Source organism: Anomaloglossus baeobatrachus, chromosome 5 (assembly GCF_048569485.1).
Source record: "Anomaloglossus baeobatrachus isolate aAnoBae1 chromosome 5, aAnoBae1.hap1, whole genome shotgun sequence".
NCBI classification, from domain to species: Eukaryota; Metazoa; Chordata; class Amphibia; order Anura; family Aromobatidae; genus Anomaloglossus; species Anomaloglossus baeobatrachus.
This window is the reverse complement of record NC_134357.1, coordinates 403,678,189-403,704,448: the sequence shown is the minus strand read 5'-3', so window position 1 is coordinate 403,704,448 and position 26,260 is coordinate 403,678,189. Positions and strand designations below refer to the sequence as shown.

At 46.6% G+C, this 26,260-nt stretch overlaps 1 protein-coding gene across 1 annotated transcript in view; it reads left to right on the top strand.

Moving 5' to 3' along the window:
* The window catches only part of LOC142310217 (NXPE family member 1-like), a 158,907-nt gene that overhangs the window by 54,813 nt on the left and 77,834 nt on the right, over window positions 1-26,260 (top strand). Inside the window, exons 2-3 of the mRNA XM_075347705.1 lie at window positions 680-782; window positions 895-1,610. Of these exons, the coding sequence (XP_075203820.1) occupies window positions 680-782; window positions 895-1,610 (819 nt within the window). The remainder of the gene's footprint in view (window positions 1-679; window positions 783-894; window positions 1,611-26,260) is intronic.

Below are 26,260 nucleotides of genomic sequence, written 5' to 3'. Positions count from 1 at the left end.
CTTTGACCAGCCCTCAGCAGGGCAGATCAAAGTGTGCATGCTCAGGAGCACAATGGTGGCCTCTGTGTGCATGACATACGGGGCTGGGAGGGAGGTTGACGACTGCACAAGATGGAGTAGGCACCGGACCAACTTCAGTGATGCCCATTGGACCTGACCACTCTCTAGGTGAGCATAATAAAGGTATTTTTTACATTCTTAAGTGAAGAAAAAGGAACCAGCTTCAATGAAAAAATTCAATAAAATCTGCTCCTTTATTAGATTCTTTAAAATCATAGAAAATAGTGAATCTCACAAGTAAAAGACAGGAGCCACAAACAGCACTGGACACCAAACGCGTTTCGATCAGAAACTGATCTTAGACTTGGTGAGTATGTGAATAGGTCACCACACAACTTAGGTCACATTCATTATAAGAAATTAGTGAGGTGTGTGAGAGACATTGTACAGAGCAGCCTGGGCACTTACTGTATATTCAGTATTCTAGAATGCTGTATATAAGGGCTCAATGGTGCTGGCGGCAGCTTATAAGGGAAAAAGCTGGTGACATGTTCCTTTTAGGGAGTAGGTTAAAGACTGCAGAAGCAGAGTGTTGCTATGATTTTCATCCTCCTAGATTCAAAGCTTCTATATGTGTCTCTGGATTTTGTGACAATTCTCTTGATCCTTTTTTTTTTAGGAGAACCATTAGAATGTCCAGTTCTAGCAAAATCCAGTTTAAGATGGTCTTATGTCTTGGAATATTTTCCATTGCTATACTTAGCTTCATCATTCATCTCAAGGTAGGTCCTTCATGAAATGTTATCACGCATTTCACATGGTTTTCATTTATATAATGCATTTCACAATATTTTAATTTGTTTAACAAAATAAATTTTGCTAATTTCTCATCAGCCATGTGACCTTAAAATCCTACCAAACCAGTATATCTCTGTATCTGAAAAGGCTAAAACATCAATCCCATCAACTGAGCCAAACAGCATAGAAGTGCAAACACGTGAGCTAATGACGCTTGTGAATCAAACTGTTCCACATGTGGATTTTACATTTTTAAATGTAACAACCAGTGCCAAACACAGCACCGCAACCATTATAGACTATAAACCTATGTACTGTGTTGGAGACACCATAACAGTTCAGGTGGAGATGTATAACTACTTGGGTGGAAAAAAAACCTATGGAGGAGACTTCTTAAGAGCTCGTATTTTTTCTCCAAATCTTGGAGCTGGAGCTTCTGGGGAAATTAAAGATTTTAACAATGGGACCTATAATGTGGATTTTACTCTATTTTGGGAAGGTGAAGTGAAGATATCTATACTCTTGATGCATCCCAGTGAAGGAGTCACTGTTTTATGGAAGTCAAGGAACCTTGGCTACGAATATGTCAAATTTACCGGAAAATTCCTCAATAAAAGTCAAGAAGTAAAGACAGAATGTGGATTTCGTTTAGATACAAAAGAGGAGAAATGTAGCTACACGGATAACCAATATGGAGAGTCCTTCTACTGTATTAGACCTACCGGTGTAGATTGTGAGAGTTTTATATTTTTGAACAGTGACAGCAGTCCTTATACCAATCTGACCAGACTTCAGAAGGATCTCTTTGCAAGGTAAATACCAATTTCATTTACTTAACAAACAGAAAAAAAAGGTTTTTTTTGTGGTTCTTTTTTTTAGCATTTTTCTGATTTGAAGTGGTTATATTACAAAAGAATGCTCCTCTGAGAAAAATGAAATGAATATACAGATGGATGTTGCTGTGATTGCAATGGTATAATATACAACCAAATAATACCGCACTCTGAGTACATCAATGTATATGTGTGCACTGAATATGTGAATACAGACTATACTTATAACATTGCATATTCTAAGATCATTTACGTACCCACAGTGTACGTACAAACAGATTTACTTGTTTTCTATGCAGGATTTCTCATGATATAGCATTTCAGATTTCAACTAAAAAAATACCCTTTTATTTGGAGACAAGCACCTATATAGTCTACTTTCATGTGTAAAAATGTACTAACAGGTCAGGTCTCTGTATTTGATGCATATTACATAGCCATCATCTGCCTCTAAGAAGAAAGATAAGCTGAGCATGACCCACTGCAGTTAACTGAATTGGCCCCACATGCTGTGATCACGGTGTACCAATGGTTTGCCATTGAAGCAGGTACAGGGATCTGATGAAGGTCTCTGTACCTGCCATGACAGTGGTTCTATGAAGACCAGAGTGTGGCTGGTGTTCATAGGAGATTTTCACCATACAGTCATCCTCAAGAGGTTGGGGACTAGGACAAATTTTAGTTTTAACAAAGCTTGCTGCTTCAGTTTATATAATGGCAATTTGCTTTAATTCTAGACAGAGCGGATCTTTTGAAATTCGAATTTGCCAGATTCTCAAAACTTGATTTGAGTGAATATCAATGATGGAAATCTTTTAATTGCTCTGAAAATGCAAATGGGGAGAGGAGAAAAGAGAAAGGGTTATTCACATCTCCAATATCCTAATATGTAGTAGGTGTAATAATAATAGTATTAGCAAATACCTCAATTTAGAAATATAGCTTAGTATTCTTGATAAAGTATGTCTCTTCCCCATTTTCAGGGCATTACAGTAGTTAAGGTATCTATGGTTATGACCACGAGCAACTATCACTATATGAGTGATCATAACATTGGATACTTAAGCTGCTGCAATGAACTGCACATGAGGTAAGAGACATAGCTAATCAGGAGAACTGTACTACATTTCTAATTGAAGGTATTGTCACGGTCGTCTCTCTGTATCTAGAGCCTTGTGACAGGATCTAGCGACAGAGTCTCTCTTTGCCTTCTGAGACTCCTCAAATTAAACCTATTCCCTTTTCTTTGGTGCTGATTAATGTCAGTTTTACATTGCAGCAGCTTCTGACTCCTGGCCTCAGGTGTTTCCAGTTGGTGACCATTCCCTTCTTTTATATATGATCACATCTCCCAGTAGAAAGCGCCGGTTATTCTAACTCCATTCTGTTGCTAGGCCTCGATTTAGAAGGAGCTGCTGGAGTCCTTGTTGCAGTGAAGCAGTGTAGGCTGCAGTCCTGGTGTCTGACTGCAGCCGTGAAGGGATTTATCCTTTGTTGTTTCCCCTGTCTGTCAAACCTTCTCCTTTTGTTGTATTAGTGCAGTGATAGGACTAGCGATCCTCACCTCCCAGTTCATTAGCCAGGGTTTATATCGGGTCTCTCAGGGCTTTAGCTATCCTGCTTGGCGACAGGTGTGGAACCTGGACTGGCTTGGAGTGCAGGGTGCAACTGCAGGTAAGAGCAGGAGGTATACCATCATCCCTCTCTTTTGCACTAGGGCCCACCATTGTTAAAGTGTCTCCGGGTATTCCTTGTTTCTTGTGGTGGAATCCCATTTGTTCTGTGTCTTACCCAACACTGGACTTTCCCCAAATCCGTGTGTGATATAATAACCAGCCCAAACACTTCTGCTGAGCCCTTATGGCTCAGGATGCAGCATTGGCACACACAACAGGAACAGTGAGTGGTGATAGTAGTCTTCCTGTTGTTGAGAGATACCCAGTACTGGGACGTCTCTCTGCTGACCAATTCTCTGGCGATACAAATGGTGGACTTGTTTTTTGTAGCCTTGGTCCCGGTTTATAGTGATCCTGATGGTGTTTCTCTTGTGGAATTTAACCTACATAGTCTCTAGCAGGGGCCACAGCCGGCTGAGGAGTACTGCTCTGAGTTCCAGAGATTTGCCACAAACATGCAATGGAATGATCCAGCTCTCAGGAGTCAGTTCGTTCAGGGTCTGTCTGATAGTCTGAGGGATTCTCTGGTTCAGTATGTTGCTCTCAAGTTACTGGAGGCCGCTATGTTCCTCTCTATTAGGGTAGATAGATGCCTCAATTAAAGACCAACTGTGGCCCAGTTTCCTGTAGTCCCTCACCAGGAAGAGGTCCCTCTGGTGCAGTCTGCTGAACCCATGCTGGTGGGGGGTGCCTCCTCTCATTAGGTTGCCTGCAGTTCGCCGTTGGATGGGAGCCTGTTTCTATTGTGGTCACAAGAGTCATTATATTGCGGCTAGTCTGTCTAAACCCATAACCGTAAATCCATGTAAAAAGCCACCTCCCCAGGTTGCATTGAGGAAGGCAACCTGGGTCTGTACATTTCCTCTGTTATCCCTTCTTTTCCAGCTAAGGATTTTCCAGGACAAAGAGGGGATACTCCTCCCACCCCACCGGATAATGTTAGGTTTTGGTTTCCCCTGATCATACTCCTGAGTGTATGGTTACAAAATTATTTTTTAAGCTTATACTCCAATGTGTCATTCCATCTGAAAACCTGCTCCCCGCAGGCTCTGTGGAGGATGACAGTCTTGGTGTGTATATTTCCTCTGTAACACTCGTTTTCCCTTCTGAAGTCTCTAAGTCTCATTTGGAGAGAAACCATGTTAACTTTCCCGCTCATCAGATCAATTCTAGGTGTCGGTGTCCCCCTGTAGAGGTGGTCAGAGGGGTGGTCGGGATTTCTGAGTGTAAGGTTTTGGAGCCTCGCGGTGTTTCCTCTGTTGTTGGTCCTTCTGGGAAGTTACCAACTTTCAGCAAACATGCATGGTAATAAATGTGCAGATCTGGACCTATGGTGTGAATGACTATGTATGGGTCTTCCCAAAAAAAACAAGTGGAGGTGTGCATCTGGGGCTCTGGGCTCAAGGTTCTTAAATCCGTACCGTGTTGAGGACATCATTAACCCTATGGCCAGTTGTTAAGTGGGGGGGGGGTACTGTCATGGGTAATCTATCTGCATCTAGAGACTTGTGACAGGATCCTAGACAGAATCTCTCTTTGCCATCTAATGCCTGCTTTACACGGTACGATCGATCATGCGATTTCAGGATCGATCGTTACCGCCCCCGTTGTTTATGCGTCACGGCAATTGATTGCCCGTGGCGCACAAAGTCGTTAACCCCCCGTCACACGTAGTTACCTCCCATGTGATGTCGCTGATGGCGGCGAACATCCACTTCCTGGAGTGGGAGGGATGTTCGGCGTCACAGCGACGGCACACGGCGGGCGGCAATAGAGGCGGAGGGGCAGAGATGAGCGGGATATAAACATCCCGCCCACCTCCTTCCTTCCGCATAGCCGGCGGGAGCCACGGGTATGCAGGTAAGCGATGTCCTTCTTTCCCGTGGTGTCACACGGAGCGAAGTGTGCTGCCACGGGAATGATGAACAACCTGCGCTATGTTTCATGAACGATTTTATGAAACCTAGTGACCAGTACATGACTCACGATTTGTGAGCGATACTGCGTTGCTAGGAGGTGTCACACAGGCCGACGTCGCAAGCGATGCCGGATGTGCGTCACAAAAACCGTGACCCCGACGATCTATCGCAAGGTAGATCGTCTCGTGTAAAGCACCCTTAAGACTCCTCACATTAAACATATTCCCTTTCTTTTGGTGCTGAAAGGTTTAATGTCAGTTTTACTTTGCAGCAGCTTCTGACTCCTGGCCTCAGATGCTTCCAGTTGGGGACCACTCCCTTCCCCTATATTTGATCACATCTCCCAGTAGAGGGTGCCAGTTATTTTGACTTCATGCTGTTGCTAGGCCTCAATGTGGAAGGAGCTGCTGAAGCCCTTGATGCAGTGAAGTGGTGTAAGTTGCAGTCCTGGTGTCTGACTTCAGCCGTGAAGTTGGGGTTTTTCCTTTGTTGTTTCCCCTGTCTGTTGCATCTTCCCCTCTTGTTGTATTAGTACAGCAGTTGGACCAGAAATCCTCACCTGCCAGCTCACTAGCCAGGGTTAATACAGGGTCTCTCAGGACTTCAGCTCCAGCTCGGTGACAAGTGCGGAAACTGTATAGGGACTGGCTAGGAGTGCAGAGTGTAGCTGCAGGTGCAGGAGTTGTCCCATCATCCCTCTCAGTAGCACCAGGGCCCACCATTGTTAAAGTGTCCCGGTGTATCCCATGTTTGTTGTGGTAGAACCCTAATTTGTTGTGTGTCTCATCCCATGAAAGACCTTCCCGAAGTCCGTGCTTGACAGTTATTTGCTAGAATTATTTATTACTATTACACCTACATATTGGGATAGGATCTTGAGGACCTTTACCACTTTACCTGCAAGCCGATTTTCAAGTTAATAACCAGGCCATTTTTTGCTATTTTGACCAGTGTCACTCTGACAGGTTATACAGTAACTCTGGAACACTTCAATGGATCTCGGTGATTCTGACCTGCTTTTTCGTGACATATTGTACTTCATGATAGTTGTAAACTTAGGTTGATATTTTATGAATTTATACGTGAAAATATTGTAAATTTGGCAAAAAGTTTGCAATTTTAAAACTTTGAAATTTTATGCCCATAAAACTGAGTTCTGTCACACAAAATAGTTAAGAAATAACATTTCCCACATGTCTACTTTACACCAGCATCATTTTTGAAACATATTTTTTTTTTTTGTTACAAGTGTTCAAAGTTTAATCAACAATTTCTTATTTTTCCAACAAAATTTACAAAACCATTTTTTTAGGGACCACATCAGATTTGAAGTGACTTTGAGAGGCCTAGGTGACAGAAAAAAACAGAACGGGATGCCATTCTAAGCTGCACCCTTTAATCTGCTCAAAACCACCAACTACCAAGACGTTTATCAACCCTTTAGGTGCTTCACAGTAACCAAAGCAATGTGTAAGGAAAAAAATGAAAATTTTACTTTTTACACAAAAATGTTATTTTGCTATAAAATTTAGCATTTTTAAACAGCTATCAGGAAAAAAATGCACCATAAAATTTATTGAGCAATTTCTCCTGAGTATGCCAGTATGTCATATGTGGTGTAAATCAATTGCTTGGGCGCACAGTAGAGCTTGGAAGGAAAGGAGTGCCATTTGAATTTTTGAAAGCAAAATTAGCGGACTCCATGTTGCATTTTGAAAACTTCCTGAGGTAGCTAAAAAGTGGAGCTCCCCCACAAGTGACCCAATTTTGGAAACTAGACCCCTCAAGGAATTTATCTACATGCTTAGTGAGAACCTTGAACCCTCTGGGGCTTCACAGACGTTTAGAATGTTGAGCCATGAAAATAAAAAAATAAATTTAGTACAAAATTCTTATTTCAACCAGCTAGCTTTTTTTTCACAAGGGTATCAGATAAAAATGCACCATAAAATTTATTTTGAGGATGCCTATACCTCACATCAGGTGGAAATCAACTGTTTGGGCACATGGCAGGGTCCAAAAGGGAAGAAGCAACATTTGACTGTAAAATTGGACGAAATCCGTAGCGGGTATCAGCGTTTATAGAGCTTCTGATGTGCCTAATCAGTGGAGCTCCCCCACAAGTGACCCCATTTTGGAAACTAAAAACTACCTCTCATGGAATTTATCTAGATGATTGGTCAGCACCTGGAACACCTGGAGGCTTCACAGAATTTTATAACGTTGACCTGTGAAAATGAAAAAATACATTTTTAACCTCATAAATGTTGGGTAAACGCCAAATTTTTAAAATTCACTAAGGTAACAGGAGATAATGAAACATACAATTTGTTGTGCAATTTCTCTTGAGTATGCTAGTACCCTATAAACTGCTTTTGAGGCACAGTATAAAGTGAAGATGGAAGGATCACCATATTTGAGTGCAGATTTACTTGGAATGATTTGCTGGTGCCATGTCTCATTGACAGAGCTCCTGAGGTGCCAGAATAGCAGAAACCCTCCACAGGTGACACCATTTTAAAAACGACACCTTTTAATTAATTCATCCAGGGGTGCAGTGAACATATTGACACTACAGGTATGTGAAAAAAGTTTAACTATTGGGCAGTGAACAAAAAATAAATACATTTTTACCACTAAAATGTTGTTTTACCCCCCAGATTTCTAATTTTCACAAGAGGAATAGGTACAAAAGGCCACATACTGTTTTACACAATTTCTCCTAACCATGGCAATACCCCTCATGTGACTGTACATTACTGTATGGCTGCACCACAGGACAAAGAAGGGGTGGAGCAAAATTAGATTTTTGGAGCACAGATTTTCCTAAAATAGTTTGCAAACTCAATTTGCAGAGCCCCTAAGTGTCACAACAGAAGAAATCCACCTCAAGTGACTGAATTTTGGAACGTACACCCCTCTGGGAATTCATATATTGATGTAATTACTATTTAGTCTCTTGAAATCACCAATGGTGTCAAACACAGTGAATGCTGCAGAATTAAAAATTGCAAATAAGTCCTTGTTGTGCCCAGTACATTTTAGTGCCTGTACATTGTGCCCAGCTTGTGATTCTGTAAACCTGCACCCCGTACATTTATGCAAGCTCTGCTCACTACAACAATGCCAAACATGTGGATGCCAACTATGGTTTAGGCACATTGTTAGGCTCAGAAGAGAGGGTTAATTTAGATTTGAGAGTGCAGAGTTTGCTGGATTTCTTTTTTAAGATGGTGGGAGTCATAGTGTTTTTTGAGAGCTTTTGTGTTACCAATGTGACACCCCTGGACAATCAGGTCGTCACAGGCTACTGTGCAACCTGCCATTCTGTGCAGTGTTCCACGTTCCTCATGGTTCTGGGTCCCTAACTAAGTGGTGTTGCCTCCAACAGCAAATCAAATCCTAGATACACCCTGCACCACACTCACCAGGCACACCAGTGGGTGGCTTGAGTGTAATGGAGTCGCCCACTTGGGGGGTCAGGGAGGGGAGGTGAGGAGAGTAGTCAGTCAGTATTCAGAGGGTGAGAGTGAGAGGAGGTCAGGAGCGGTGGCTCCTGGAGAAACTGTCTAGGTTCCAGACGGTGGTCTGGGCCTAGAGGAGCCGGACCCCTGGTCGCAGGGGATTGTGCCAAGGTGCCTGAACCTGTCGAGGAGGACAGCTGGCAGCCAAGCACTATCACCGGTATGGGACCGAAGGCACAATGGGGTACACGGACCCTAAGTCGGGGAGTAGCTTCAGGCAACCCGACAATAAACCTAGGAGAACAGAGCCTTTACAGTCTGTTCCCATCCGCTCCAGAATCGGGGCATTAGCGCAACGAGGGGGATAGGACTTTCCAACCCAAAACGGTAGAGAAAATCCCAAGTGTGAGCCCTGAGAGTTGGCTCCCACACTTAGCCACGGGGGTGGCACACCAGTAATGTGGAATCCCTTTATATTTCTGTTAATCAATGATGGGTCTGAGTGAGGACTTGTGTTTTTGTGGTTTTAGCTGAATGCTATTTGGTAGTGATTTTGTTACAGAACATTTTGTATCAGTTCACATTTATCTTGTGGTCTATGCCGAAGACTTACATTGGTGTTTCCATCGACATCTATGAAATATGTGATTCAGGTATAATTCACTATGGATCCTTTCACTAATGAGATAGTAGAGTTACTCTGGAACCAATTTAACCTATGTTCAGTGGTGTCCGTTGTTTCAAAGGTGAACAAAACTTGATGACTGCTGAAGCTATGACCTGAAGAAGGCGTCCCGCCGAGATGTGTTGTGTGTTATACATCTGCCATCTGTCATTGTGATTAAGCCGGTGACATAATACCTATTTGGATATATATATTTTAACAAGAAAAAATAAAGATAAAGTTTTATTTATCCTTGGAGTCTGAGCTGGATCTTTCTTTCCATTCCCTGCTTCATGTTATCATATGGCTGGCTGCCGAGTACCGTGCTGGGACCCAGGATATTCATTTGTAGTATTTATACAGGTTTGCTCCTGAAGCAGTGAGAGGTTTCTTTTTCCTTTTTTGTGAACAATTTGCAATAGTAACACAATGTTTTATGAGTAGAGATGAGCAACCCTTTCAAAGTTCGGTTCGCCGAGCTTTACCAAACAAACGTTACGTTTGCCGACCCATTCATTGATTCATTCCTGAACCTCACTGGATTCCATGGGAGGCCAAACCTAAGGTATAGAAAACACCTTTGGGGGGGGGGTCAAAAAGCTTCCAAAACAGCAAAAATACATTTTACAATGCAGCACCACTCTTTTGGCATAGCCTTCAGCTTCCTAGACTATTGACATAAGAAATATAGAGGTGGATGAAAGACAACTGTAGGGCTGATGCTCCCATACCCCTGCCAGTAGAGAAAAGACACAACTTGGATACCTATTTTGGAGTCTTGAGTTTTAAAAACCTTTCAGGAAGACAGCGGGACAGTGTCATCACCCCCCCCCCCCCTCATTTTTCTGTAGTGTGTGTGCACAGCAAGGAGGTATGGTCAAGCGGAAGGAAGAAACCCCACTGAATATGTAGAAGACTGGCTCAGGGGGAAAATTGGTGCTAATGTCTTATCCAAGCTCTATGCCGTGGAACGTGCACACAGAGTCCCGATGCAGCCACAACCAGCAGGCAGGTGCCCTCGCACTATGCTAGCCAAGCTCCTCAACTACAGGGACAGGGACACTATATTGCGAAAGGCAAGAAACATGGAGGATCTTATGATTGACGGCCAGAGAATTTCCATATACCCGGACTACTCCATTTCTGTTCAAAAGCTACCTATGACTTTTACAGGAGTAAAGAGGCGCCTGCGAGAGATTGGGGTGCAATACTCAATGATGTTCCCGGCAAAGCTAAGAGTGACGGCGTTGGAGCGGGTGCACTTTTTTACAACTCCGGAGGAAGCCATGCAGTGGTTGGACGCAAACGAAAAGCGGATCCGTTGGAAGGAATGAGCTGACTGTCTGAATCTGCAGTGTGTTGGAGAAGGCCGACTGAGGCTCTACGACATCCTTAGGAGCTTACAGGGGACCCTTCTTGTTTTTTCTTTCTTTTCTCCCCTTTTTTTTTCCTCCTTCCCTTTAAGATTGAGGTAGTATGCAGGGGGAATGCAAAGGGTTTGATGTGAGCTTCGCAGGACATGGGGACTGCCTAATTAGGCGCGGTGGTGGTGTTTACAATTTGAGATTCCAGTTTAATTACTGTTCGCCAGTTTACTGTTATATTGGTTGAGTGGAATATGATTATACATATAAAGGGTGGGACTGGAGAATTGTTGGAAAAGGGACGAGTTTTAAAATGTGTCTAAGAGGGGAAGGCGAGGGAGGTGGGGGGGAATTTAGTAGGGATTATGGACCAGGTTTGGAAAACCCGATGCTTCACGGGAGTACTCAAAAACAGGAAGTGGTGGGGAGTAGGAGGGGAGGGGAGCAGGGGAGGAGGGGGGAAAGGGGTAGGGTAGAGGCAGCATGGGGAGATACTACAAGGTTTGATGGTTTTACTGGGTGGGATAAATAAAATTAAGGTGTTGAGTTGGAATATTAGAGGGTTATTAGATAGGTCTAGGAGAGCGGCAATAATTAAATATGTTCAAGACCAGAACCTGTTAGTAATATGTCTACTAGAAACGCATTTAACAAAGGAGACAATGCATGTTTTAAATAGGAGATGGGTGCAGAAGGCCTATCATTCCACCTTTTCCAACTATGCCAGGGGTGTATCACTGCTGATCCATAACTCTGTGCAATATGAAGAGATAGAAGTGTACGTGGATAAAGAGGGACAGTGTGTGGCTGTCAAGTGTAAAATATTTGGCAGACTCATGTGTATAGCTGCAATATATATACCACCTCCATATATGTGCACCAAACTAAGGGAGATAAGGGAGTTCTCTGAGAAGGGGGGAGTAATCCCTTTTTTACTGGTGGGGGACTTCAATAATGTGATAGATCTGTACTGGGATAGGAGTAGTAGACTCCAGGTATCCAGGATAGTTGGATGACTTCGTTTGGCACTCTTATTGGGGAACTTGGAATGGTGGATGCCTGGCGAGTGAGGAATGGGAGGGTATCCTGCTTCTCTTGTTATTCGGCTTCGCATAACACTCTGTCCCGCATTGACATGGCTCTAGCTAGTAATCTGATGGATGCAATGATAGGCGACGTGCAATATCTGACAAGAGTGATTTCAGATCATAGCCCGATTCTAGTGTCCATACGACGGGGGATCCTGACAGGGGGAAGGAGGGGAGAGTGGAAGCTTCATCCAGCATGGATCCATCATATTAATATGGGGAATATAGAACGGGATCTCGGGGAATTCTTTATCCACAACGAGGGTAGCACTGGTCCCATGGTGGTATGGGATGCGATGAAGGCATACCTCAGGGGGCTCCTGTTCAGGGATATCTGTAAACATAAAACACAGACGAGGCTGGATGAGAAAGATAGCCTGGAGGCCTTAGATAAGGCGGAGCTGGAAGCAATTCGGAGTAATACTACGGACGCGAAGCAAAATCTTAGGCAGGCGCATGAACAGGTTAATAAGATGCTTTTGGAGAAGGCGGTAAGGAAGCAGGCATTCCAAAAATTGCATTTTTATGAGGAGGGAGAAAAAGTTGGTCATCTATTATCGGTCATAGCTGCAGCTCAAAGGAGTAGTTCATTTGTGCATGGTATGGACACAGTGGAGGGGACACAGGTCACTGAGGTTGAGGAGATCCTTGGGGTCTTTAAAGATTTCTATCGCACGCTATATTTTTCTAGCGGAGAGATGAGGGTGGAAGAGGTGGACTCATGTCTTGAGCGAGGTGAGCTTCCGGTGTTGTCTGTGGCGGATAGAGATAAACTGGAGTCACCTATTACTATTGATGAACTGGAGGGCGCTCTGCATGGCATGAGCAATGACAAGGCACCGGGAGCAGACAGGCTACCAGTTGAAATTTATAAACAGTTAGTAGAAATCCTTTTACCCAAACATTTGAAAGTCTTTGAGGTGGCGGAGGGGGAGGGTGTATTGCCTGAATCTATGAGAGAAGCAATAATAGTAGTAATTCCTAAGGAGGATAAAAATCCGAGGCTTCCAGACTCATATAGACCAATCTCGTTATTAACAGCGGACGTGAAGCTTCTGGCTAAGGTGTTGTCAAACCGGCTGACTGGAGTTATATCTAACCTAATACATATGGACCAATCAGGGTTCATGGCCAATAGGTCGACAGCTGCTAATATCAGGAGATTATATCTTAATCTACAGTTGCCGCCTGACAACCCTGGCCGGAGGGTGATCGCTTCGCTAGATGCCCAGAAAGTGTTCGATAGTGTTGAGTGGGGGTATCTGTGGAAAGTGTTGCAACATATGGGGTTTAGCCCACGGTTTGTAAAGTGGGTGCAGCTGTTGTATAATAGGCCTACTGCTAAAGTTAGAGTTAACGGTATGACCTTCTCAGCGTTTGAGTTGCACCGGGGAACGAGGCAGGGCTGCCCACTATCGCCGCTCCTATTTGTTGCAATAGAGCCTCTGGCGGCGGCCATTAGGAAATCAAAGGAGATCCATGGATTTAGGTATGGGCATTTAGAGGAGAAAATAGCTCTTTATGCTGACGATTTATTACTTTTCTTGGGGTATCCGTCAGCCTCATTGGATCATGCCATGCAGATAATAGAGAAATTTGGAGAAGTTTCGGGACTGACCATTAATTGGTCTAAATCGAGCCTCTTTCAAAGTGGATGGGGAAGTAGCCTGGACAAATGATGATATTGGGGCTAACAAACTGAAGAGTGTGGACGAATTTAAATATCTAGGTATCTCTGCCAGTAGAAAAATACATACAGGTGAACTTATGGCCGCTTCTTAAAAAATTGAGAGCCAAAGTGGATGCCTGGAACAAGCTACATTTGTCAGTTGTTGGAAGGTGTGAGGTAGCGTGGTCGGCTGCACGGCAGAAGACACGGGATCCAGGCACCAATGGTCACAGCACACGGTTTATTACACAAACCAAAAGTCCAACAACAATATACATGTGCTCCCCGGGCAGACACTCAGGGAGTTGTGTTCACTCCCTCACACTAAGGCCCCATGCCCATGTTCCTGTTTCCTGCAGGGAAACAGCATAAACCCTGGAGTGGAGTTGCTTTCTATGCATGGAGTGAGCACAACCGGGGCGAGACGTACCGGCCGTCATAGATAACCCCGGTCATAGTCTCACACACCCCCCCTCAGTTCAAGCGAGCGGGGTTGAACTCCCGCCATCAAACACGGGCCGCGGGACAAGGCATCGGCGTTGCCCTGCAACCTACCGGCCCGGTGTTCAACCGTAAACCAGAAGTTCTGCAAAGAAAGGAACCACCGGGTAACCCGGGTATTCCGTTCCTTGGCGGACCTCATCCAGACCAGCGGATTGTGATCAGTCACCAAGCGAAACTGTCGTCCCAGCAGGTAATAGCGTAGGGACTCCAAGGCCCACTTGATCGCCAGGCACTCCTTCTCCACTACGCTATAATTCCGCTCGGGAGGGGTGAGCTTCCTACTTAAGAAGGTGACGGGGTGTTCCTCCCCCTGAACCACCTGAGACAGCACTGCCCCCAGGCCGACCTCCGAGGCATCAGTCTGTACTATGAACTCCTTCCGGAAATCAGGGTTGATAAGAACGGGCTGTCCACACAGCACCCCCTTCAGGGCCCGGAATGAGTCCTCGGCCTGCTGAGTCCAGCGCACCATGACGGACTTCTTGCCTTTGAGAAGGTCCGTCAAGGGGGCTGATAGTCCCGCAAAATTTTTTACAAACCTCCTGTAGTACCCCACGATACCCAGGAAGGCCCTAACCTGCTGCGTGGTCAGGGGTCTAGGCCACTTCTGGATCGCCTCAACTTTGGTAATTTGGGGCTTAATCACTCCTTGGCCTATTACGTAGCCCAAGTAGCGGGCTTCCGTGAGCCCCAACGCACATTTCTTGGGATTGGCTGTCAATCCGGCTGTTCGGAGCGCGTTCACCACCGCTTGTACCTGTTCCAAGTGGGTCTGCCACTCAGAGCTGTAAATAATGATGTCATCAAGGTACGCTGATGCATACGCCTGGTGGGGTTCCAGCACCAGGTCCATCAACCTCTGGAACGTGGCCGGAGCGCCATGTAACCCAAAAGGCAAGACAACATAGTGGAAGAGACCCTCCGGCGTAACAAAAGCGGTTTTCTCCTTGGCAGACTCAGTCAGTGGCACCTGCCAGTACCCCTTGGTCAGGTCGAGCGTGGTGAAATATCGCGCCTGTCCCAGCCTATCAATCAGCTCATCCACCCGGGGCATGAGGTAGAGATCGAACTTGGATACTTCGTTCAATCTCCTAAAGTCGTTGCAGAACCTTAAGGAGCCATCGGGTTTTGGTATTAGGACAATGGGACTAGCCCATTCACTCCGGGATTTTTCGATGACCCCGAGGCGTAGCATCGTCTTCACTTCCTCTGATATGGCTTGTCTTCGAGCCTCCGGCACCCGGTATGACTTCAGGCGTACCTTCAGGTGAGGCTCGGTGACAATGTCATGTCGTATCAGACTGGTCCTACCAGGCAGTTCGGAGAAGACATCGGGGTTCTGCTGAACCAGCCGTCTGGCCTCTTGCCTCTGTTGCTTGGTGAGGGCTTCTCCAATCCTTACTTCCGGTTCGTTCTCTCCGGAAGTCGCTGGAGCCGGGTTTGAACGACCCGAAGAGGAGGGAGATGGGAAAAAAGCAACCATCAGGCTTTCCCATTCCTGCCAAGATTTTAATAGGTTGATATGGTATATTTGTTCAGGTTTCCACCTACCGGGCTGCAATACCTTATAGTTGACCACCCCGACTCTTTCCTTTATCTCGTAGGGGCCTTGCCACTGAGCCAGGAATTTACTCTCCGCCGTGGGGATCAATACCAACACCCGATCCCCGGGGTTAAAGGTCCGCACGGTGGCTTGTCTATTGTAGCGGCCGCTTTGCGCGGCCTGAGCCTCCTGTAAATGCTCCTTCACAATTGGCATGACCGCGCTTATGCGGTTCTGCATTCCTAAAATGTGTTCAATCACACTTTTATGGGTGGTGGGCTCTTGCTCCCATGTTTCCTTTGCCAGGTCCAACAATCCCCGGGGATGTCGCCCGTATAACAACTCAAAAGGAGAAAACCCCGTGGATGCCTGTGGCACCTCTCGGATGGCAAACATCAAATAGGGAAGCATCATATCCCAGTCTTTCCCGTCTTTGGAAATCACCCTTTTGAGCATGGTTTTCAGGGTTTTATTGAATCGTTCCACTAAACCGTCCGTCTGAGGATGATACACAGACGTACGCAACTGCTTGATCTGGAGTAGCCGGCATAGCTCTTTGGTCACTTTAGACATGAATGGGGTCCCCTGATCCGTAAGGATCTCCTTGGGCAACCCCACCCGGCAGAACACAGCAAACAACTCCCGAGCTATAAGCTTCGCTGCAGTATGTCTGAGAGGTATCGCCTCTGGATACCGGGTGGCATAGTCAACGATCACTAGGATGTGTTGGTGCCCTTGAGCGGACTTTACGATGGGCCCCACCAGATCCATCACTATCCGTTCAAAAGGGACTTCTATAATGGGTAAGGGTACCAACGGACTGCGAAAGTGGGCCAGGGGTGCGGTAAGCTGACACTCCGGGCAGGTTTCGCAGAACCGTTTTACCTCCCCAAAGACCCCGGGCCAATAGAACCTTTGCAATATTCGCTCCTGCGTTTTCTTGACCCCTAGGTGGCCACTCATCAGGTGTTTATGAGCCAAGTCGAGGACCCGCCGGCGATATGGCCGGGGCACCACAACTGCTCTACCCCCACGCCCCGTATTTCATCTACCCGGTAGAGTAAATCCTGTTTAAGAGCGAAATGGGGGTACCTTTCCTGGGCACCGGGCAGCTGTGCCACCCCGTCAACCACTGTCACCCGACTCCGGGCATGTATTAATGTAGGATCCTGGAGTTGGGCTGTCCCAAACGTATCCGGGGATGCCTCCAACTCCGGGATGGGCTCGACCATCTCAGCCTCTCCTGCCAAAACCTCTAGGGGCGACCTATCGGGTTCACATTCTGTCCCTATCATGGGGATCCCTACGGCAGGCGTCCCGGATTCGGGATTGTCGGGCTCAGGTCCCGGACTGTCCAATATCTGAGGGGACTTAGGAGGCCCCTTCCATAAAGTCCAAAAATAGGGCAGATCCCTTCCTAGGATCACGTCATAGGGAAGAGTGTTAATAAGTCCCACCTCATGTTGCACCTGACCGCAGGGTGCTGTGATGGTGACAATTCCCGTGGGATAGTCTCGGCGGTCCCCATGTATGCAAATCACCCCCACGGTACGTCCTGTGGCTTTTACTTCAGCCCTTAGGGTTGATCGCACCAGGGTCACTAAGCTTCCGGAATCCAACAAGCCTGTAACCGGACATCCATTCACCTGTATTTGGCACAAGTGGGGCTCAGTCTCCGGGGAGACAAGGTCAGCGGTACACACCACCTGAGCATACATTGAACCCCGCCGGGTAACCCCACAATCCATGGGCTCCGTGGTGAGTGGACACTGGGCTTCCATATGTCCCACCCGCTGGCACCGCCAACATCTAATAGGGAAGGAAACCCCCTTGACGAGTTGTCGTTTAGGGTACATAGCCTTCCGGACCTCAGGGACGGCGGGCGCGGCCTCGGACGGGACGGTAGCGGTCTCCCGCACCGGTGTCAGCGGTGGGTCCTTGACTCTAGGCTTGGAGGGGCCGGACCGACGGGCGGTACGCAAAGTCTCAGTGTCCCGTATCAAGTCCTGCATAGCCATATGCCGCTCCACCAGGCATACTAATTGGTCCAGGGTACTTGGGTCGCCCTGTCCTACCCACCGTTGAATGGTGACGGGTAAAGTGCGCACAAAGCGATCAACTACTACCCTTTACACCATTTGCGCAGGGCTCAGAGTGTCAGGCTGCAACCACTTCTTTACCAGATGCAACAAGTCATAGGCCTGGGAGCGTACGGGTTTGGCTTCCTCATAGACCCACTGATTTACCCGCTGAGCCCGTACATAGGTATTCACCCCCAACCGAGCAAGTATTTCGGCTTTCAGGGTCGCATATTCTATGGCGTCCTTGGTACAGAGGTCCAGGTACGCTTTTTGGGGCTCCCCCGTCAGATAGGGCGACAATACCTCAGCCCACTGGGGGGTCGGCAGCTTTTCCCGCTCGGCCACCCGCTCAAACACCGCCAGGAACGCTTCCACATCATCCCCCGGGGTCATCTTTTGCAACACTTGTCTCACCACTTTCCGGACGCTGCCGTCGTCACCCGGTTCCAGGGTTGTTGCTGCTGGTCCGGCACGGATCGACTTGGCCAGGAGAACCATCTGTTCTTGGTGCCTTTTTTCCTGCAATTGCAAGGATTGCTGCTGACGTTCCAACGACCGGAGCAGGTGTGCATTGGTCTGTTGCTGCTGTTCATTAGCCTGTTGTTGCTGTGCATTAGCCTGTTGTTGCTGTGCATTAGCCTGAGCCAGCTGCTTTAGTATGTCCTCCATGGCGTCACCGGGTTTGGGCTGTAGTATAGCCGCTCGAATCCAGGACATATACTACCGGGTCATCAGGGATGGATGCTACACCTCACCGGGCTGGCATGCCCGCCGTTCTCCACCATCTGTGAGGTAGCGTGGTCGGCTGCACGGCAGAAGACACGGGATCCAGGCACCAATGGTCACAGCACACGGTTTATTACACAAACCAAAAGTCCAACAACAATATACATGTGCTCCCCAGGCAGACACTCAGGGAGTTGTGTTCACTCCCTCACACTAAGGCCCCACGCCCATGTTCCTGTTTCCTTTTAACCCTCCTTTCAGCCTGCAGGGAAACAGCATAAACCCTGGAGTGGAGTGGCTTTCTATGCATGGAGTGAGCACAACCGGGGCGAGACGTACCGGCCGTCATAGATAACCCCGGTCATAGTCTCACAAAGGGTTAATTTACTAAAGATGGTAGTAATGCCTAAACTCCTATACATACTGCACAATGCCCCTGTTTGTATTTCAAAGAAAAGATTTAAAGGGATAAACTCGCTGTTTAGGGACCTGGTGTGGGGTAAAAAGCAGCCTAGGGTGCGATTAGAGACTTTACAAAGGCCAAAAGATGAGGGGGGTCTAGCAATCCCAAATCCAGAATTGTATTATATGGCGGCGCAATGTCAACACCTCAGGGGCTGGTCTGATCGAGAGAAAAATGGGGGCATTAAAGAAGTGCTGGAATACATAGTGGGTAGAAGTCCATTGGTAATGGGACTAGAGGATGGTGTGGTGGGGATCTTGGGTGGAACGTCTCCTACAATGGCACTTATAAACAAGACCTGGGATAGGCTGAAAAGGGTGAGAGGGGTGACCCGGTTAACTACGTTTTCACCTATCTGGGATAACAGTAATCTCCCGGAGATTCAGAAAATGGGGAATATTGAGGAATGTAGACGCAAGGGTGTAATATACATGCATCAGATATTGGACGGGGGAATTCTGAAATCGTTCCCACAGTTACAGAGTGAGTTTCAGTTACCGGCGTCTGGCTGGCTCCACTACAGTCAATTAAAACATGCGATTGCAGCCCAAGCGGCTAAAAAAAGTGTGGACATACAGACTGACCTGGTACTGGAGTATGTGTGCAAGGGGGGAGGAAGCACTAAAGGGATCATTTCTGGCACATATAAAGACATACCTTTCTTTTAGACTACCCAGTTAAAACTAAATCTAAATGGGAGGAGGAAGTTGGGCCGATAACGGAGGAGGTGTGGGAGAGTATCTTAGAGTATGTCCCTAAACTTTCCATGAGCGAACCGGCCAGACTATCTCACCTATACGTGATTCACCGAGTATATAGGTCTCCTTTACTGATGTTTAAAATGGGGTTGAAAAGGAATTCGGAGTGTCCAAGGTGTCAGGGATCTGACGCAGGTATTTTTCATATGATGTGGTCTTGTCCGAGACTGGTCTCCTTTTGGACTAAGGTTATCCACAAGATAGGAAGAACATATAGGTGTGTCCTTCCCAGGGAACCATTGCTATGCATATTGGGATATGTTGAGGAGCTTGGGGTGGAAAATACTATGAAATTGCCATTGCTAGGCTGCTGTATACGGCAAGAAAGCTGATCGCCAGGTCCTGGATTAAAAAAGACCCCCCGACCAGGGGAGAGTACATTAAAAGGGTGAAATGTATTCTTCAGCTGGAACAGGGAGTGTATGAAAGAAGGGGGAATGTTAAAATGTTTGAGAAGCTATGGTCTCCTTGGCTGCAATGTGAATAGGACGAGTGATGGACCAGTAAACTGATTTGGGACCGGGATAGCCGTCGGAGACCTCTGATGTGTGTGTTTTGTTTTATTTGTGTTACTAGTTGTTCCTCCTGCACAACGGGATGGTTGCTATACTGCAGTTGGAGGGTATTCTAAGTGTGTACTAAATGGGATGTAGTATCGGGGAGAAGTGTTGCTGCCGAGGTGGGGGAGGGGGCGGGAGGGGGAGTTAAAGGGGTAATAGATGTGATAATCTTAATTTTTATGCCGATTTGTTATTCTGTTGTATGTATTCTGTTTTAATAAAAAAGTATCTGATTTAAAAAAAAAAGGAGGTATGGTCCATGCAACACACAGGATGTGACCTGGCATTGTCATTTTAAAAAGCAAGAGATGCATGAGTGACAGTCGTAGGCCTCTTGATCCCAGAACTCTGGCAGATACAGACAAGACACATCTTGGAGACCCATCTTTAAGTCTTTAGATTTAAACAACTTTCAGGCAGACAGCCAGACAGTAACATCAATTGCACTCCCCCCTTATTTTCACATAGTGTGTTTGCACAACATGGAGGTATGGTCCATGTAACACACAGGATGTGGCTTGGAATTTCCATTTTAAAAAGTGAGCACACAGTGACCATGCCTTCTGCAACAGTGCATTCAGGCCAGAATAGTGCCCTAGAAAATTCTGTACAACCAGGTTGAGCAAGTGAGCCATCCAATGCACATGTGATGTCACCCAGGCATAGTGCCATGACCAGGTTTCCCCCGTTATCACACACATCTTTCCTTAGCTCCAGGTTCAGTGGAGACAACCATTGATCAAATTGGGTCTGGATAGTAGTTCACAACTCTGAAACTGTGTGACTGCATTCTCCAATGCATATTAATTTTATGCACTGCCTGATTGTGTTGACTTACACATAGAATGTGGTCTGGCATTTTTATTTTAAAAATCAAGAGATGCATGAGTGACAGACATAGGCCTCTTGCTCCCAGAACCCTGGCACTACAGACAAAAGACAATTTGTAGACCGCACTTGGCATCTCCACATTTTCAGAAATTAAAGTCAAGAAAGTGGCAACAATTGGCACAGACTAAAAATAGTGGAATATCGCAACATGGATGCTTGGGACCAGCCCTATAACAAGACTTGAACCAACATTTCTACCTTCACCAAAGACAGCAAAATGACAGGCAGGGATAGGCCGCTTGCTCCCAAAACCCTGGCACTACACCATCGCCTAGTCTGCACAGTCTGGGAAAGGAGTGGCAAAGTCATTGGACATTTACGACTTGTTCATCTTTATGAAAGTTAGGTGGTCTACGCTTTCAAGGGACAGCTGCATGTGCATATTCATCAATACACCACCAGCAGCGCTGAAGACACATTCTGAGAGAACGATGGATGCCGGGCAGGCAAAAATTTCCAAAGCATGACTGGCAAGCTCAGGCCACTCTTACATTTTTAAAGACCAAAATGTAAAAGGATCCAATCCCTCTCCCTATGGCATTGATATTGAGCTTTAGATACTCCTGCAACATCCTCTCCAGTCATTCACTGTGTGTCTGACTTGTACTCTGTTCTGCTGGTGCACGCGATGGTCTTCAAAATGTGTGCCAAACTTCACAGAAATTGCTTCTGCCACTTGAACTGCTGCTAATGTTAATTCGATGACGACTCAACATTCCCGTGGTTGGAATTCAAGAACTGCGATAAATGCTGTGTGCCTCAATGCTGTCTTTTGGAAAACTACTTTTAAGATCGTCTACAAGCTTGTATTGATACTACAGCACCTGCATGTCTCTCTCCAGGGGGAGAAGCATCTTGCTAAATTTACTTTTCTATCATAAATCTAACAGAGTGGCAACCCAGTAGTCAGCACTATTTCTAATACTAATAATATTAACATCATGTTGAAGAAGTGCAGCAAGAAGGCGCTCATGTGTTCGTTGCTTCCAAGAGATCCAAATCCATGTTGTTGACGGGGTAACACTCAAGCTTGTCTTCTCCGTCCCCTCCCACCAACCACAGACAAAAGAAATGGGATCAAGATCTTCTTCATCTCCTGAGTTTGCTGCGCCCATTACCTCTTCCTCCTGCATTTGTTCCTTGGCTGCTACCACCTTCGCTACAAGTTTGTCTGTTAGCATGAGCCTGCCTCAATCAATGGACTCCACCCTCCCCAGACACCTCCCTGCGCGATGACTTTCTGGACCTTACAGGAAATTGTATCCCTTCCTCATCCTCCTCTGCTTCATCCTCATCCTCTAGGACCTCCACCTCCTACCGCAGACTATTCAAAATATGTTCCAACATGTAGATGAGCGGAATAGTGATGCTGATGACGGCATCATCAGCGCTAATCACCTTTGTAGCAATGTCAAAACTGTGTAGAAGGGTACAGAGGTCTTTCATCTGTGCCCACTCGACAATCGTGATTTTCACCACATCCGCACTGCATACTCCCAGGCTATGCCTCATGGTATACTGCATCATGGCTTGCTGCTGCTGGCACAGTAACTGCAATATGTGCAGAGTGGAAATCCAAAGTGTTGCCACATCGCTTATCACCCGTTAACCAGTAGGCCAAAATACCTTTGCAGTGTTGCAAGTCTATTAGCCATGGGGTGTGAATGGCGGAAGTGAGCACACAGTGACCGAGCCTTCTGTGTAGCGCATCCATGCTGGGATAGTGGGCTAGAGATTTCTGTACAACCAGGTTGAGTATGTGAGAGGCATAGGGACACCAACAGGTCTCCGCCATTATCGCACACGGCCTTCCCTGGCTCCAGGTTCAGTAGAGACAGGCATTTATCAAACGTGACCCAGATAGCTCCACAACTCTTCTGCTGTGTGACTTGCTTCTCCAGTGCATATTATTTTCAGCACTGCCTGATTGCGTTGAGCCTTGGATGAACTGCATCGAGGTGCGGGGAATTCTCTCTGCACCCCTGGAATGCGTGTTACATTAAGGGACAGGTTGAGGGCATAGGTGGAGGTCCTAATGGAGGTGGAGGAAGCAGAAGCAGTGGAGGAAGCAGCAGATCAAGGGATTTAAAGGAATTTCAAGACCTGGGAAGCAGCTCCTTCCCTGCCTGCCCCCACAGCCACCAGAGTAACCCAGTGCCCAGTCAGAGATGTATTGCACCTGGCTATGCTTGCTCGTCCATGTGTCAGTGGTGATATGCATGATGGAAGACAGAGTTTTTTAAGGAAAAGGTAACGTTGTGTGCAACATGATGGTATAGCGCAGGCACAGCTTTATTAGAGAAGTAATGGTGACTGGGCAGCTGGTATTGGGAGACTGCAATGGCCATCAGGTTTCTGAAACACTCTGTATCCACCAGGTGGAAAGGCAGCATTTCCGTGGTCAATAGTTTAGATATGGTGACGTTCAACCTCTTCGCTTTGGCATGTATGGTTGGAAACGATCTTTTACATGACCAAAACTGTGGGACCGAGGGCTGGCTGCTGTGTTGAGAGAGGGAGAAGTAAGGTGGAGATGTAATGCTACATTGAGAAAAATGTAGTGTGCTCAATGTCTCACATGGGTCAAATACATCAGGAATGGTCATATCTGTAACAGCTGATGGGCCTCTCCCTTAACCCAACTGTAGCAGATAAACATATGGAGGTTGTGCGGTAGGAGTGTACCGCCCCGGTGTTAGTCGGGTTGCTCGGATCCGGGATCATGGCTCGAGGGGGGTCCGGACCCGGTTTGGTGGACACTTTGATCCGTATAAAGGGGGTATTTAGAGGGGATACCTTCATGACGCCACCTGTGGGTTGCGGTAATGTGAGTACCGCCGCTGCTCTAAGGAGTACCGGGGCAGTTGGAGTTAAGCAGCCAGATGTTAGTCCATCCACAGGTAGGGATGGCCCCGGGCTCAGGGTGTTGGTAGTTATTTAGGAGAGCAGGGTGTAGGGGACCAGGGTACTCACTGTGGGTAGTCGTGGTGCTAGATGAGGTTTATAAAGGAGACCCACACGCTGTAGGTAAACCAAAGTCTCAGTGTGCCACTGCGGGAAGCCTGTCCAAGTACCCGGTCCCACCGGTGTCACATAGTAATCCGGAGCCTGCCTCCGTGCACAGTTTCGTGTCTGTGTGGGTCCCTATAGCTTGAAGCTGTAAGGTCCAGTTCTTCAGTTTTTAAGTGAAGTCTTGCTCCTAAGGGCTGGCACTTTGGACTTCAGTGGGTTGCTATTTCTGGAAAACCCTGTCCCCCACGATGTGCTGATGCCCTCAGTCTCTGAGCTCTCTGGGAAGGTCCCTGAAGGTCCCTTTCCTCTGCAGGCTAATTGTCAGGACGTTGAATCGGCTCCTGACCTAGGATCCTGTACCTCGTCGTGCTCGGTACCGGTCAGTTCTTTTGGGCTTTCTGGTGCTGACAGTCCTTCAAGACTATGTCCGTCACACCCTTTTCTAATGTCACTGCTACCGGTCCCCGACTCCACTGGTCCCGGACCACTGTCTGCAACCCAACCTCGGTCGTTCTAGCTCCCCGGGAGCTAACACTCCAGCTCCTCTCACCTTGAGGGCTCTCTCTAGACTCACTATCTCTCTCCTAACAGTCTGAATGACCCCTAGGTGGGTGGACCTTTTCCATCTAGACCAACCCACTGGTGTGTCTGAAAGGTCATGATGTGAGGTGTTGGTTGGGATTTGTGGTGCTGATGGAAGTGACACCGGTTTCTGGAAACTTGGAACTATGGGGCGTAGGTCCTGAACCCTGGGAAAAGGATGCAGTTCCCTGTAGTACCCTGATGTATTCAGGGGCGCTACAGGAGGCCTGTGTGAGAATACTTTATATGGTGATGCAGGAGGAGGAAGAAGCAGCAGATGAGGTTGATATGGCAGCCGGTGGTTGGGTAGGCCTGATAGTCTGCATTTTAGTGCAGCAAGATTTCCCACAGTAATGCAATTGGCATAAACCACATCTGAGCACCTTTAGAGAATACCCCACTGACCATTAATGACACCTGGTGGCTAGGATCAATAGATTCACTAGTAAAGCTGTGAAAAGCTCCCCTGCATAATTTAAACCTATAAAAATAAGGAGCCATAGATATCACCAAAATTATGAAAAATCAATACAAATTTTATTAAACATAAATACAGACAAAAGACTCATTACATAACAATAGAAAGTGCATAGTGCAGGACTCAAAAAAATAGCTCAGGTGCCTATAGGGTAAATATCTAAGTATATAGGGGGGAGAATTATTTCCACTGGCTTATGAGCACAGACATTATTTAACAAGGATAGCATCATTCCCAGTAATGTAAAGTCATGAAGCATGTATACAATCATCCAGTGCACTCACCCATGATAGCGTAACTGATAATTGCTCCATATTTTTATAGGTTTAAAGTAATGCAAGTTCGTTAGACATGTGGCGGTTCATGTATGTAGAAGTCAAATTATTTGAATTTTACCTCTACTGAGTCATTGTTTACAACATTGGCAGATAATAAAAGTTGGGTCATCCTTTGCAGTCTGAAAACAGGACCAGGCTAGGCAGCCTTTCCTGCGAAATGCAGACCCTCAACCACTGCTGTCCACAGCCAAGTTGTGGCTGAGGACGCAGTGCTTTTCATGGTTGTACCACTACGTGTTTGTGCAGGAATCAACATAACATCCTCATCCTCCTTTTCCTCTTCATCTGCTGAGCTACTCAGCCTTTGGGTTCATACCAAGTGGGCTCTAGAACTTCATCGTCATGCTCTGTGTTGTCCCACTCCTCCTCTTCCTGACCTGACATCATAGGACAGTGCGCATGTGCCTGAGATATCTGCGTTTAATCATCATCACATCTCTTTCCCCGTCTGTCTCTTTCCCAGTCTATCTCTTTCCAGGTCTGTCTCTTTCCCCGTCTATCTCTTACCCCATCTGTCTCTGTCTCTTTTCCTGTCTCTGTCTCTTTTCCTGTCTCTTTCCTTGTCTTTGTCTCTTTCCCTGTCATTTTCCTTGTCTCTGTCTCTTTGCCTGTCTTTATCTCTTTCCCTGTCTTTGTCTCTTTGCCTGTCTTTGTCTCTTTCCCTGTCTTTGTCTCTTTCCCTGTCTTTGTCTCTTTCCCTGTCTTTGTCTCTTTCCCTGTCTCTATCTCTTTCCCTATCTCTGTCTCGATCTCTGTCTGTCTGTGTCTGTCTGCCTCTGTCTCTTTGACTGTCTGTCTCTGTCTGTCTGTCTCTGTCTCTGTCTTTTTCCCTGTCTGCCTCTTACTCTG